The 15,425-nt window shown below is 35.3% G+C and overlaps 1 protein-coding gene across 1 annotated transcript; it reads right to left on the reverse strand.

The window, feature by feature from the left end:
- Nucleotides 1-14,394: 14,394 nt before the first annotated feature.
- LOC101888593 (heat shock protein 27) lies at nt 14,395-15,077 on the reverse strand. The gene has a single exon (XM_005184568.4). It carries the CDS (start codon nt 14,879-14,881, stop codon nt 14,417-14,419), a length of 465 nt encoding a protein of 154 aa, XP_005184625.1. The 5' UTR covers nt 14,882-15,077; the 3' UTR covers nt 14,395-14,416.
- Nucleotides 15,078-15,425: the final 348 nt, after the last annotated feature.

Here is a 15,425-nt window from a genome sequence, read left to right on the forward strand (position 1 = left end):
AACCGACCAATACATTTTTACTTGTTTTTACCCTTTTATAATTTTATTGAATGAAATCAAAAATGTCGGAAATGGCATCAAATTTTAGATTTGTTCGAACTGGTCACCTTTGGCATAAATAATTACCTTCAAACGGCCAATGAAACCGTCATACGCTGTCCGAATGTTGCTCTGCGGCGAAGCGCTTGCTTTAGGTGATCTACACTTTGATATTTTTTAGTGTCAACCTTGCTTTCCAAAATACTTCAGACACAATAGCCTAACTGATTGGTATCCGGTGGCCATTGTGCACTGGAAATGAAGCAAGGAGCCTCATTTTGTAACTATTCTTGGGTTGCGCGTGCTGAGTGTGATGGTGCTGAGTCCTGTTGGAATGTCCAAGGTCTGCGGCCAAAATGTTTGCGTGCCCATGGCTTTAATACACCCTCCACGGTCGATTAATACGAGCGGAGAGCGACCATCGGCTGTTATGGCGACCCACACTATCACCAAGGCCGGCGCTTGAGTTCTGGTGGCCAACCGAAGGTCCACATTTTAAGCTGACCTCTTTGGAAAGTAAACACAATCATTTTGTTTGTTTAAAAACTGCTGGACAACAAATGTATTCTCGTCGGAGAAAACCAAATTCGGCAGATCGAAGAAACTCTTTAGCTATTTTGAGTCTATTTTTGTCTGTTGCGGTGTAATTTCTTGCACTTTTTAGAATTTCAATGGCTTTTTTTATTTACATTTAAATTCTGGAGTGCTCTAACGATAGCCACTTGTGGTTTTACAGCCAAATATAAGGAAATCAGACTATCACGCTTGAATTCCATCACGAACAATTTATTTTCTGGAAAATTCTCACCAAAATGCTTTTGTACGCTTGTAAACAATATAATGAGCTGTCACTGAAATAATTTTAACAGCTGTCGGACGAGTAGCTTAGAAATGACAGCAGTCTGAAAAAAAAGTTTGGCAGAGGTATTTTCGAGATGTGTCTGATGACTGGTATTAAATACTCTTATTGTGTGCATTTTGCGCATGTGAGGGACTTTCACGATCGCATGAAATACATATATATATGGGAGCTATAGCGATATCCGAACGGATTTTTACCAAATTTGATGTACTTGCTACTAGACTAAGTTCGGTCGGATGTGACAAAATTCAGGTCATTTGGACTGATATTGGTCGTTTGGTGTACAATAAATTTGATATCTGATAAAGATATATATGAGTACTATATCCTAATCTGATCCAATCTCAATAAAATTTGGCAGAGGTATTTTCGAGCAGTATGTGATGCTCGGTATCAAATATCATTGTTGTGGAGTGCATATTACGTATGTGAGGGACTTTAACACCAAATCGGTTGAAATATATATGTGTGAGCTATAGCTACATCTTAACCGATTTTCACCAAATTTCATGTACTTGCTTCTAGAAAAAGTTCGGTCGGATGTGCCAAAATTCAGGTCATTTGAACTGATTCTCACCAATTTTAATAGGAATCGGATCATAAATGCGTCTGACATTTTGTTCACAAAAATACACGGACAGGCGAACGGATCAGACGGACTGACAGACTGGATAAATCGATTCAGAAAGTGATTCTATGAAGATCCCTAAAAGTAACTATGGCTCTATCTCGCTTTCTTCTTCATGTTACAAACAAATTCACTAAGACATAAAACCCTTTCCACTATGTGCTGTAGGGTATAATGAGATTTTTAGATATATTTAATAATTTTTTTTGTTAATTCTTTTGCAACGTCTTTTTTTTGGCTTATTCCCAAAAATTTTATTTTTTTTTATAACACTCATTATGGAATCTGTCCCAATTTTTAAAACTGTAAGTTTTCATCACTCCAATATCATTGCCTCCCTTTTAAGCACTGCCTGCGTTATTCGGCTTTTGTATTAAATACTCAAGAAAATAAAGTTCAGCCATTATAAAGGGGTGAAATCTCAAAAAAAAGTTTTTTTTTTGTTTGCTCGAATCGAATCGGCGGTGTGTTATGTTTTTATTTCTCATTTCCCTTTCTTCAATTTTATGAGTTAGTTGATTATTTTTCGTGCGTGTATCTGAAACATCGACGATTGTTGTTTATAACCATGCGACAATGTCTATTTATAAAAGAAAAGTTTGACACTACTAAAAGCAAATCAAATTGAAACAAGAAAATAAAAAGAAAAACAGCTAAGAAAATAAAAATCACGCACACACATACACGCATACACCTAAAGAGCCAATGGAAAACACACAAAAACAACACACACAGAAAATAACATAAAGGAAGTGTTTCATAGCTGGTCCATTTGGATGCGGCGGTGATGATGATGATTTTCTTGTCCGTTTCACTTGAAACGCCTCCACAAGTGTACGTTTTCGTTTTCAATTTTCCACAAATGTTGTTCTTTGTTGTCGAGAGATGATCGAAATTAAAGTGTGGCATCATGTCACGGCAACAGAGTTTAGGTGACAACAACAAGCACACAAGAACAACATCTGTACTGAGTGTGGCTAGCGTTACAACGAATATCCACACCATAATCATGATGATGATGATGATACTGCTGACGATTTTTATGATCTTCAAACATTTTCCTCGTCGTTTGGGAGACACAATTTTCAGTTTTGTTTGCTTTTTGTTTGTGATGAGTAATTGAAAGTGTTTTCCATCTTTTCGTTGTCCCCATGGCTATGAATCACTACCGCAAGCTGAACAATTAGTACCACTCATATATCTCTGAACAATGAAATATGAGAAAATACAAATATATGTTTGGGTGTTTTAATAGGTTCATCAATAATTATCTCAGCAAAATGTCAATACATAAAGACTTTTTGAGATTGAAACATCCTCGGTTATTGTTCCTTTGCCATAATAATTTCTTTATAGTACATTCATATACTGGGCAGAAAGTTTAGGAATGGGAAAATAGCAAATATATAAAAATTAGCATATAAGCTACGACAGAAAATGGGTATTTCATCCAAATCTGCTGAGTAAAATTATCAAAAGACAGGGTAATATTTTCTTAATTTTTCCCAAATTTTGTTACCTTATAACTTTAACCTTTCAAAAGTATTAAACTTTATGTTGAATTCTAAGACGATTTAGCCCTGTCCGTCTGTTGTAATCACGCTAGAGTCAAAACGAATAAGGATAGGAAGCTAAAATTTTACACAGATCAGACTTTTATCTGCAGGCAGGTCAAATTCGAAGATTGGCTACATCGGTCCACGATATCGTATAACCCCAATACAGCGGTATCCTCCGATATTCCGTGTTTTGATGATTGTAGCCAATTTTTTTATGAAATTGTCTGAAATCCATAAAAGGTGATCCTTTTGAGTTCTTTATCCTCTACAGTATTTCCCTAAATTCGGTATTATGATCATTTGAGCTGCATTTTTCAATAGAATTGTCTAAAAATCCATACTAGAAGTTTTTTTTTTCAAGCACTTTACCCCCCGGAAGAGAAATGTCTATATGGGTCCACGATATCGTACAGCCCACATACGACGCACCACCCACCCACCCAGATATTCGATATTTTGATGATTTTAGCGCAATCATTCACCAAATGTGTTGGTTTAAATTTGGTATTAAGGGTTCGCAATGGAGACTACAGTCTATGCCAAAACATTCGTTATTTCGACGATTTTTTTTCAATATTTACTGAAATTGTTTGAAATTTCGTATTTCAAGTTCCTAATAAGTACTCAAGACTATGACAGAAAATTGTCTCTGCAGGTCCGGGTCTTCGTATAGCCCCGATGTAGCGGTACCTCCTATATTCGGTATTTTGATGATTTTAGCTACATTATTCACCAGTTTTTTTTTTTTTTTTAAATATCGTATTTGAATATTTTAATGGCTTATGACAAAAGTTGCCTATGCAGGTTCACGTCTTCCTATAGAACCAAATTTAACGGATACATTTGGTATTTTTTAGATTTTAACAGAATTTTTAACGGATTTCATTTATTTTTTTGAAAATTTCCCAATTTGTTCCAAATGGTTGAGGGTATTCAAAGTTCGTCCCGGCCGAACTTACTGCTTTTTTACTTTTTACAACTCAAAATATTCGTTGGGGACCCCATAAGTTATGTATTCTTGATGAGAGTAAAATTTTATGACGATTAAATTAAGTTTATGTGCCTCTCCGCCAGCCAGTTAAAATCAGTATAGAGTTCCTCATAAAGAAACAAATTCCATTGTATTGGTCAACATGAGATAAAATTTTGAAAGAGACAGAATTTTGAAAATTTATCAAGAGTTTTGTTTTTTGTACTAAGTTTTTAGTACTTTCGTACTAAATGTCGTACCATTTGGCTTCACATTTGGTATAAGTATTAACTTGAAAGAAGAAGAGTTAATATAAGGAGGTGTGTTTGGAAATGTATTGTAAGTGTAAGCTCTGAACGAAATGGTACCAAATTTGGTGTAATCTTTTTGATGAACGGAGCGGATGGAGCTGGAAATTTGGTATTGGGGTAACTTCTGGTGGAAAGGTTTGTAACAATGAAAGGGTTCTTGGAAAAGTGAACAACAAGTATGCGAAAAGTACTAAATTTGGTTTTGGGTGAAATCTGAAATTTTGGATTGGGTTCATTTTTTGTGCGGCGGTGTTCAGAAATGTACTAAATGGAACATAATTTGTCACATAGTGCAACAATAGAACTGTAATGTGAAATGCGGAGCGTCTAGATGTGGAGGCGGATTTGGAAATACGTACTGAAACGTTTACGAAAAGTACTAAATGGTACTAAATTATATATAGAGGGTACGAAAAAAAAATGGAATTGTACATTATAAGGAATGTGAAAAACCGTACTACAACGTGTACGAAAAGTACTAAAAGCTAGTAAATTTGATGTAAGTATAGAGATAGAGCTGAACTTATGACATTTGCGACAATTATTGGAATTGCGAGCTATATAGTGTACGAAAAGTACTAAATTCGGTGAGGTGTGTAGGAATAGAGCTAAATATATAATTTTTATATCCTCCACAAAACATAGTATGGAGGGCATATTAAGAAATTATGATTTTAGACCCAACATACACATACACTTCATGTATTCTTCATCAGCGTAAAATTCTAAGGCGATCTAGCCCTGTCCGTCCGTTTGTCCATCAGTTGTAATCACTCTAGAGTCGAAGCAAATTAGGATAGTAAGCTAACATTTGGCACAGACCAGTCCTTTGTCTGCCGGCAGGTCAAGTTCAAAGATGGGCTACATCATTCCACCATATTGTATAGCCCCCATATAACGGAACCCCCCGATATTCGGTATTTTGATGATTTTAGCCATATTTTTTAATGGGATTGTCTAAAAATGTATACAATGAGTTTCCTATGAGTACTTTATCCCCTAGAAGGAAATTGTCTTGATAGGTTCACGATATCGTATAGCATCCATATTATATTTCTCCCTATATTCGCTATTTTTATGATTTCAATGGAATTATCTTACAATCCACCAACGGAGTTCCTTGTGAGTACATTCCCTCCTGGAAAAGAATTGTCTAGATAGGTCCACGATATCATATATCCCCTATATAACTGTACCTCCCGTTATTCGGTATTTTAATGACTTCAGCAACATTATTCACCGAAATCTTTTCAAATTTCGTAATGGGTACTTCAGTCTACGACAGACAATTGTCTTCGGTTTTCGTATAGCCCCCATAAATCGGGACCTCTCTATATTTGGTATTTTGATGATTTTAGAGACATTGTTCACCGGAATCGTTTAAAATTTCGTAGTGATAGTTCTTAATGGGTACTACAGCCTGTGAAAGAAACTTGACTATGTAGGACCACGACTTTGTATAGAACCCATATATCGGTACCTCCCTATATTCGGTATTTTGCATTCATTATTCACTATGATTTTAGCGACATTATATACCAGGATTGTTTCAAATTTCGCATCGGAAGTTCCTAATAGGTACCACAGCCTATGATAGAAAACTATCGAAGCAAGTCCAAGTCATCGTAAAGCCCTCATATAACGGTAAACCTCTATAATCTGTGTTTTTATAGTTTTGGCTGACGATTTTGGCGATATAATTCATCGGGATTCTTTCAAATTTCTTATTTGAAGTTGGTAATGGGTACTACTACCTATGCCAGAAAATTGTCTATGCAGGTCCAGGTCTTCGTATGGCCCCTAAATATATACGGTATTTGGATGATTTTAATAGAATTTTTAACGGATCCTACTTATACCCTGCACCACAAGGTGGTCAGGGTATTATGTCTTTGTGCATTTGTTTGTAACAGGCAAAAGGAAACGAGATAGACCCATAGTTCCTCTTGATGATCTGCATAGAATCACTTTCTGAGTTGATTTATGCATGTCAGTCTGTCCGTCCGTCCGTCCGTCTGTCCATGTATTTTTGTGAACAAAGCGCAGGTCGCATTTATTATCCGATTGAGATGAAATTTTCCAAACAACATTTGTTTGGCCCAAGGACGAACCCTATTAAAATTGGAGATAATCGGTAAAAATTTTGATATAGCTCCCATATATCCGATTCGTCCGATTTGCCTTTTATTGTGCACCAAACGTGTAATATCAGCCCGAATCGTATGGAATTTTGCACATGCATCCAAATTAGGCCTAAAAATAAGCATGCCAAATTTGATGGAAATCGGTTCAGATATAGCTATAGCTCCCATATATATTGTTCATCCGATTTGTTATTTTTGTCCTCCGCAGCCGTAATATGCACTCTGTAACAACAATATTTGGGGAAATATATCAAATGCAGCTCAGAAATACATTTGCTAAATTTTATCGAGATCGGTTCAGATTTGGATATAGTTTCCATATATAACTTCGTCCGATTTACCTTTTATTGTGCACCAAACGTCTAATATTTGCCCAAATGGGAGGGAATTTGGCACTTACGACCGAATTGAGTCTAGAAGGTAGTATGCAAAATTTGGTGAAGATCGGTTCAGATATAGCTATAACTCCCATATATATTGTTCATCCGATTTGTTGTATTTGTTACACACAGCCGTAATATGCACTCCGTAACAACGATATTCAGGGAAATATATAAAATACAGCTCAGAAATATCTTTGCCAAATTTTATCGAGATCGGTTCAGATTTGGATTTAGCTCCCATATATATCTTTATATGATTTAGAATTAATTTCGCACCAAATGGGCAATACAAGTCCGAATTTAAAAGATACAAATGCTTCGGCATATTTAGTCCTTTGAATTTTAAATTATAATTATAATCATAGCGTGTATGATTGAATTCTCCCATAAAAAAAATTAAGTGGAGCTCAACTAAATTAGCAAAGTGGTGTAGGGTATCATAAAATCGGCCCGCCCGACTTTAGGACTTTCTTTACTGGTTATTTATTTATTTATTTATTTTTTTTTTTGAAAATTTCCAAATTTGTCCGAAATGGTGGAGGGCATTCAAAGTTCGACCCGGACAAACTTAATTGCGTTCAGCAGTGCAAGACTTAAAATGTAATATTTTTACACACAGTCCATAAAACTGAAAACTCTTATTTAACCTTCAATCTCTGATCAAAATGTGTTTTTTTCAAATATTTTGATTTAATTCAAGAAAATCAAATATTTGAACAACTTATGTGGAATAGTGTTTTTCGCATTTATTTCGAATACAGACACAAGCCTTTAATTTATTAATAATATTCTCCCCGTTTACATAAGTCGTGCAAAGCATTTGACAAATTTGTTAGGTCATATACTATTCGTTTTCTTCTTTTCAATGATATTATTTATCAACCTGCAAAATAATTTTCACAATCACCAAATATGTGCAATCTACGAGATAAGTTATGAAAATACGATTGGAGGTGCATTAGTTTATCGATTCTTACACGCCCACAAGATAGCGATCGGTAATTAACAATAATATTGGTGCCATATTTTGCTTTGACCAGCCCTCATTGGACATATACATATTTGAATGATATTTTATTTTCATATTGACTATTACGAGTGTTTTCTTTCAATTTCTTGTTATACAAAATATATATATACTCGACATATCAAAAAACAAGCAGGCAAAGGCTATAGTCGTGCGGGGCCGACTATGTGATATCCTACAACACTACAATATGTGTGAAGCCCCCTCATGTCCAAATCCATTTTGGAAGATTTCGCTTTTGAAATTATGTCACGGAGCACTGTCCGATATTACACTTAGCATTTTGACCAGGGACATTTTCCCAATATTTATGCACTCCGTCGTGCTGTTAATTTTTGTGGTCCATTTTACGGCTAAATTTAACCCAATGGTCATCCAAAATGCCAGAATTCTTCCCTGTGCTTAATTATCTTTCCAGGCGTGTCGATTGGCTTCAGGAATTTTTTTCTGTTTTTGGTTCATTTGAACCCCCTTATATTTTGCGATCATCTCCAAAAGCAAGAGGCCCCTCTGTGTCTCCAAATTTAGACTCATCTATATGATTGTTTTGTCTACGATATTTGGCTATATTTGTCAACGAAATCAGCATAAAAAAGCCAGAAGTTAGCCTTTTGTGTATTTCGGATATCGCCTGTAAGTAATGTTGGTATTTTTCACACAAAAGTAATGGTCCATTCTATATCGCATGTAAGTAATGTTGGTATTTGTCTTAAATTCTAACTTCATGCTAGATTTCGTGTCCTTTGGTTTCTATTTGTGAACTTTATAACGGATGCAAAATCAGGAACATTTTAATTTGCTGGTCCATTTCAACCCCTAAATATATTGCGGAAATCTTTGAAAAAAAAATATACTTAGCTCTTCTGAGCCTAACCCTACCTTTGTCAAAAATTACGTGAGGATCGAACGATAATTGCAATCTGTAAACTTCAATATTATAAGTCAAATTGAAAAAATCGCATGCGATAAAAAATATGAAAAAATAAAAAATGTCACAAAATACCACAAAATCTATATTAACATCATTATTGGCATCTTTTTATGCGATTTTTTGTAGATTTTATATTTTTATGCCAAAAGGGCATTCTAAATTTACAAAATTTGTCAAAATCGCTCCAGCCATTCTGGAGATATAAGCATTCTAGCTAACATCCCCTTCCCTTGTATATATACATTGTATATATTTCGCTATATATATCCGATATATTTACTTACGTAACGGTCAGAATTGACCTGTTCGCCTATTTGTGATTTCGACGGGATTAAAAATATTCTCGGTTTAATATAAAATTTGTCTTTTATTTCACAGAAATGTTATTGTCTATTTCACCCACTAAATATAACCCGATGACCACCAAAATTGGAAGGCTTCTGCCCAGCCCAAAGCTCTAGCCCCATGCTGACTTTCGCTTCGATTTGTCTATAACTGTAACCTGTAGAGCGACTGCAAAATCAGGAAATTTTTCAGTTTTTGGTCCATTTCAACCCATAAATATTATACGATCATCTTCAAAAGAAATAGGGTTCTATTCTGACCTTAACCCCACCTACATTCTAAATTTCGTGAAGATCGGGCCATAATTGCGACCTGTAGAGTGATTACAAATTAACATGGACAGACGGACGGACGGACTGACGGACATACATAGCTAGATCGACTCAGCTCGGCGATATAAGAAGATCCATTTATACTTTCCTATGTGGGAAATCAATATTTCGTGGTGTTACATAATTTTTGGCCCAATCAAACTTATAATACCCCCAACACAAAGTGTTGTAGGGTATAACAACCATTATTTGCTAATATTGTTGGAAAAAGCTAAATATGCCCAAAGCTGACTTAACTGTTTTCCAGTCCCATTTTTTAACAACAAATATAGTTTTGCTGTGACCAAATGACGCTACAGAATTTTGACCAGGAAAATCACTGTGCATCGATTTTGTGAACATTTAGCGAAAATATATAATTGGCGGTCGGTAAAAAAGTCAATTCAATAAACCTTCTGCAGGAGTAGAATACAAATTCATACACCCATGTGTAATAAAACCACATTCCACTTTGAAAAAAGAAAAACACATTCATGTCGAATGTTTGTGTGTGACTCAATTTGTTTTCCAAATAATCAGCATTTTCCGATTAGATAACAACTAAAGACTGTTGCGCTTTTTCCGACTCCCACAATTTGTTAACTATTTTGTTTTCCCGCAATGAACGAATGAATGGCTGAATGAAAGTGACGCAATTGTCACGAAAATTCTATAACACAACAAAAACAATCAAAGAACACACCTATTTGTCTGGCGAATCGAAATCAATTATGTCAGAACATGACGGTCGGTGGCATGGAAGTGAGCATGAGTTAAGTCATGTAATCCGATTATCTGGTTTTAATTACACCAGCTATCCGAGGGCCTGCTGTTATTATTTAACTATCTGTTTTGTTAATTATACGCAAATAGAACATAGTCGTGAAATTAACTGCTCAAGCTATCAGGCGAAATTAGTAATGAAAATTATGGCGATATCGTCTCTCACCAACTGAAACCCTCGCAAAAAAAGACTAAATTAAACATTTCTTACCCTTTTTAGGAAAACACTCACATATACAAATTATGACAATAATATACACATAGTAAATGTTAGGAATTTAATAATAATGTTTATTAACATTGTTGTGAAACAACAACAGTTTTAACTTAACTTTTCGCCCAGTTTATCATCTTTACTTTCACATGGAGGCGTTCGCGTGCTGTTTGTTTGATGTATCGTAAATGGTAATATGCAAAATATTTTCATACAATATTTATTTGCTGTTATCTATTTTTATTTAGTTGTTAACACGATTTACGTTGCCTCATTACTACTGCGAAAATCCATACAGTGGCAAATGGATATGAGTAAGCGTAGATTTAACTACCATTTTTATACCCTCACCGCACATAGTGGTAGCCTTACCACTACCTTACCTTATGTCTTTGTGCATTTGTTTTTAACATGAAGAAGCAATCGAGATAGACTTTTGAGGATCTTAATGGAATCACTTTCTGAGTTGATTTATGCATGTCAGTCCGTCTGCCCGTCCATCTGCCCATGTGAACAAAATGAAGTTCGCATTTATTATCCGTTTGAGATGAAATTTTCCACAACTCATTTGCTGGGTAAAAGGACGAACCCTATTGAAATTGGTGAGAATCGGTTCAGATTTAGATACAACTCGCATATACATCCTCAAGCGATTTTGGATTAATTGTGCACCAAATGGCCAACATCAGGCCGATTGACTTAATTTTAACATCAAATTTTGGTTAAAATCGTTTCAGATATAGCTAAAGCCATCATATATATAATTCATCAGATTTAGTACTTAAGTCCCTCAAATTCGTAATATGCACTCCACAAGAATGGTATTAGCTACTATTCATCAGATACAGCCCAGAAATACCTCTATCAAAATTAAACGCGACCGGATCAGATTTAGATATAGCCCCCATATATATGTCCTTATCCGATATCAGATTTATTGTGCAGCAAATCTTTAATATCAACCTAAATTAACTTAATCTTGACAATTCCGACTGAATTCATTCTAGAAACAAGTATTTCATGAAAATCGGTTCAATTTTCCAGCCAAATATAATAAAATCACACACGTTTGAATTCCATCACGATTAACTTTTTTCCTGGAAAATTCTCACCAAAATGCTTTTATAGGCTTGTAAACAATATAATGAGCTCTTATTGGAATAATTTTAACAGCTGTCGGACGAGTGGCTTAGAAATAACAGCAGTCTGAAGTTGGTTACAGTTTTTTCATCTCAACCTGTATTGGCCCACGTTTAGTTATAGCCCCCATATAACTGTACCTCCCTTTATTCGGTATTTTGAAGATTTTTGCAACAATATTCAACTGAATCGTTTAAAATTTCGTAATGATAGTCCGCTATGGGTACTACAGCCTGTGACAAAAAATTAACTATGCAGGTCCACGTCTTTGTATAGGATTCGTGTAGATAGATATTCACTAGAAATGTTTCAAATTCACTGGAATTGTTTCAAATTTTGTATTTGAAGTTCCTAATGGGTACTTCAGTCTTCGTATAGCCCCCATATAACGGTACCTTCCAATATTCGGTATTTGGGTAATGTTAGCACATTATTCATTGGAATTGTTTCATATTTCGTATTTGAAGTTGGTAATGGGTACTAAAACATACGGCTGAAAATTGTTTATGCAGGTCTGCGTCTTCGTATAGCCCCCATCAAACGGTACCTCCCGGAAATGGGTTCCTAATGGGTCTATGACAGAAAATGCAGGTCTATATCATCGTAAGGCCCTAAATATCGGTACATCCCTAAATTATGTGTTTTGATGATTTTAAAATAATTCTTAACGGATTCTAGTTTTGATTTATTTATTACTATTTATTTATTTATTTTTTTTTTGAAATTTCAAATTCCGTTCCAAATGGTGGAGGGTATTCAATGTTCGGCCTGGCAGAACTTACTGCTTTTTTTACTTGTTTTTTTTTTTTTAATACCCTCCACCATGGTATAGAGGGTATATTAAATTAGTCATTCCGTTTGTAACACCTCGAAATATACATTTTAGACCCCACAAAGTATATATATTCTTGATCAGCATAAAATTCTATGTCGATTTAGAGATGTACGAACGTCTGTTCGTCTATTCGTCTTCCCGTCTGTGGAAATCACAACTGTACCTCCCGATATTCGGTATTTTGATGGTTTTAGCGGTATTATTAACCGGAATTGTTTCAAATTGGTATTAGAAGCTCGTAATGGATACTACAGTCAAAGAGAGAAAATTTTCTGTGTAAGTTCACGTCAAGCGACATTATTCATAGGAATTGTTTCAAATTTGGTATTAGTTTGTCTGTGCTGGTCCACGTCTTCGTATAGCCCCCATATAGCGGAACATCCCAATATTCGATACTTTGTTGATTTTAGCGACATTGTTCACCAGAATTCTTTCAAATTTGGTATTTGATGTTCGCAATGGATACTACAGCCTATGATAGGAGATTGTCTGTGCCGATCCACGTCTTCGTATAGCCCCAATATAACGATACCTCCATATTTTCTGTATTTTGATGATTTTAATGTAGCTATTCAACGATATTTTTTTTAATTTTCGCATTTGAATATTATATATCATAAGCCATTATATGACAAATGTTACGTATGCAGGTCCATTTCCATCCTAATATAACAACTGTATTCGGTATTTTTAAGATTTTAGCAGAATTTTTAACGGAACAGTATTTTATTGTTTTTGAGAATTGCTAAATTCGTTCTAAATGGTGGAGGGTATTCAAAGTTCGGTTCGGCCGAACTTACAGCTTTTTTACTTGTTTTTGTTTTCTTTTTGTAATCGGCCATTTCGCTGCAATTTTTCTTATAATTGTACAATAGCCAATATAGGTTGTGAAAATTCAAAGTGTAATAGTACTCATTTGTAGATTTAAACTCCAAAGAAGTTTCGAATACTTTGCCCAAACGTAGTTATGGCTTTTATTTAGATTTGACCGCTATAGTTCGAACTATATATCGGAATCATTGAAACAGAAATGGGTCATATCGGTCCACTTTTTGGAATAACCCTCAGGTAAGGATAACTCCTATTTAAAGTATATTTTACGTTTTAGCCATGTCCTCGATTTAATTTCGCTAAAGTGTGACATTTTCAATCATATAATGTAGAATATGTATAGGACCATTTTTTAGTACAGCCGTTATATAAGATTTCCCCATTTTATAAGTTATCGGGAGGGTCCGGTCAATATTTCCCAATCGTTAAATCGACTTAGAATTCTACTGATCTCGAGTATTTATACGTTAGAGAGTGTCCGACGAATTTTTGTAGGTGTTACGAACGGAATTGCGAATTTAATATACCCTCCATTCCATGGTGGAGGATATACAAATAGGTCTCCAGGACATTTACTAAGTAAATGGTATATTACAGCACGGTTATTTTATGTTTTCTTCTACATCGGACTATTATCACAGACATCTTTAGAGTCCAACACAAATAAAAACATTAATTTTCAAATATTTTTCCAAGGTCCTCAGAGGTTTCATCAAATATTTTTTCACAGCAATAAAAGACTTATTTTAAAGTTTATAATCCTTTTTTATTCGAATATTCTTAGTTAATAAAATATAAGACAGGAGTGTACTTTGAGTTAGTCATGGCTAATAATCACAATAATTTCCACGATTTTAGCCAAAAAATAAGTTTAAACACTAACTAAACACTTATTTGGTAAAAAGTGACAAAAGTTATTAAAAATAAGTAATTGACAAATTTCCACAATTAACAAGCAAAATGGCAATCAGAAATGATTTCACGGTAAATTTGTCTTTTTTTTGTATTTTTCATTTTTTTTCGTTCGTTTATTGTTTTTTTTTTGTTCGCAGTAAAATGGTTTTTGGTAGTTTTGTTGTTGTGTTGTTGCTTTTTAACTGGACTTAATGCTTTAAACTCAAATAGGGCAGACCCATTTGTCGCACATATACACTGCGCTCTGCCGTCGAACATGGTGGACATCTGACTATGAGTATGCCATCGGAACTAAGTTCGGCTCTCACATCATTGGGATAATAGCCCCGTGGCAATATGAACCGCTTGACTATATGGCGACCCACAAAACTATCACCATCTCGGCGTTTTTCATGTTTGGCCTCCACTATGACTGTATCTCCGGCCGTTTTGACTGTGATCTCGTAGGGTTTAAAGGGTCCCACATCGATGTTGGCCTCAAAACCATCCTTGCCCACCACCACCCGACTTAGATCGGGGGCTGAACCGACACGATTTAGACGTCTATAATAGGGTACATCCCAATCGATGAGATCCCAATCGCGCCACAAACGACGACGCTGATCCCAATAATCCCATTCGCTCAGTGTGTTGTTGGAAGGTACCAAGGCCATTATCCACAAGTGTAAGTCCTCAGATTAGTATGACTGTTTGTTTTTTTAAATTAAATCCTTTGATGTGCTTTTTTGTTATTGTACTTCGCAATTCTGCAATACTCGTTTTCGAAACGATTTCACGCCTGAGTGATCTCCCGATATGTTGACTAGTTTCGCGATTTTTTGCAAATAAACTGGCATCCAGCTGTCGAATGGCTTTTTATAGAACCTAGGTATTTGCCATTGGCAGCGGGGCACAACAAAGCGCAGCGCCCAAACCCAAAAGTGTTTTAAGTTTTTATCTAAGCCCAGATACTGGCTTTGCCATCTCTTGCTCTCGCAGCGAAATGCGACCCCAACAAATCAAATGATTTACGTTAAACGCTTTACGTTACGTAGCGACTTGACTTCTGGCTGACGATGATTGTGGGTTCTTTTCGCTTGCTCAGTATGGTCAATTGACAAGCGTCAGTTGTTCTATATAAAGAATGCTATTATTATTTGTTTGCTTGGCATTCTATTAAAAATGTTGTTGTTGTTGTATTGCAATATAAATACAATA

Source organism: Musca domestica, unplaced genomic scaffold (assembly GCF_030504385.1).
Source record: "Musca domestica strain aabys unplaced genomic scaffold, Musca_domestica.polishedcontigs.V.1.1 29, whole genome shotgun sequence".
Taxonomy (NCBI): domain Eukaryota; kingdom Metazoa; phylum Arthropoda; class Insecta; order Diptera; family Muscidae; genus Musca; species Musca domestica.

Coding starts and splice junctions, on each gene's coding strand:
- LOC101888593 (XM_005184568.4), bottom strand. CDS start 14,881: ATGGCCTTGGTACCTTCCAACAACACACTGAGCGAATGGGATTATTGG.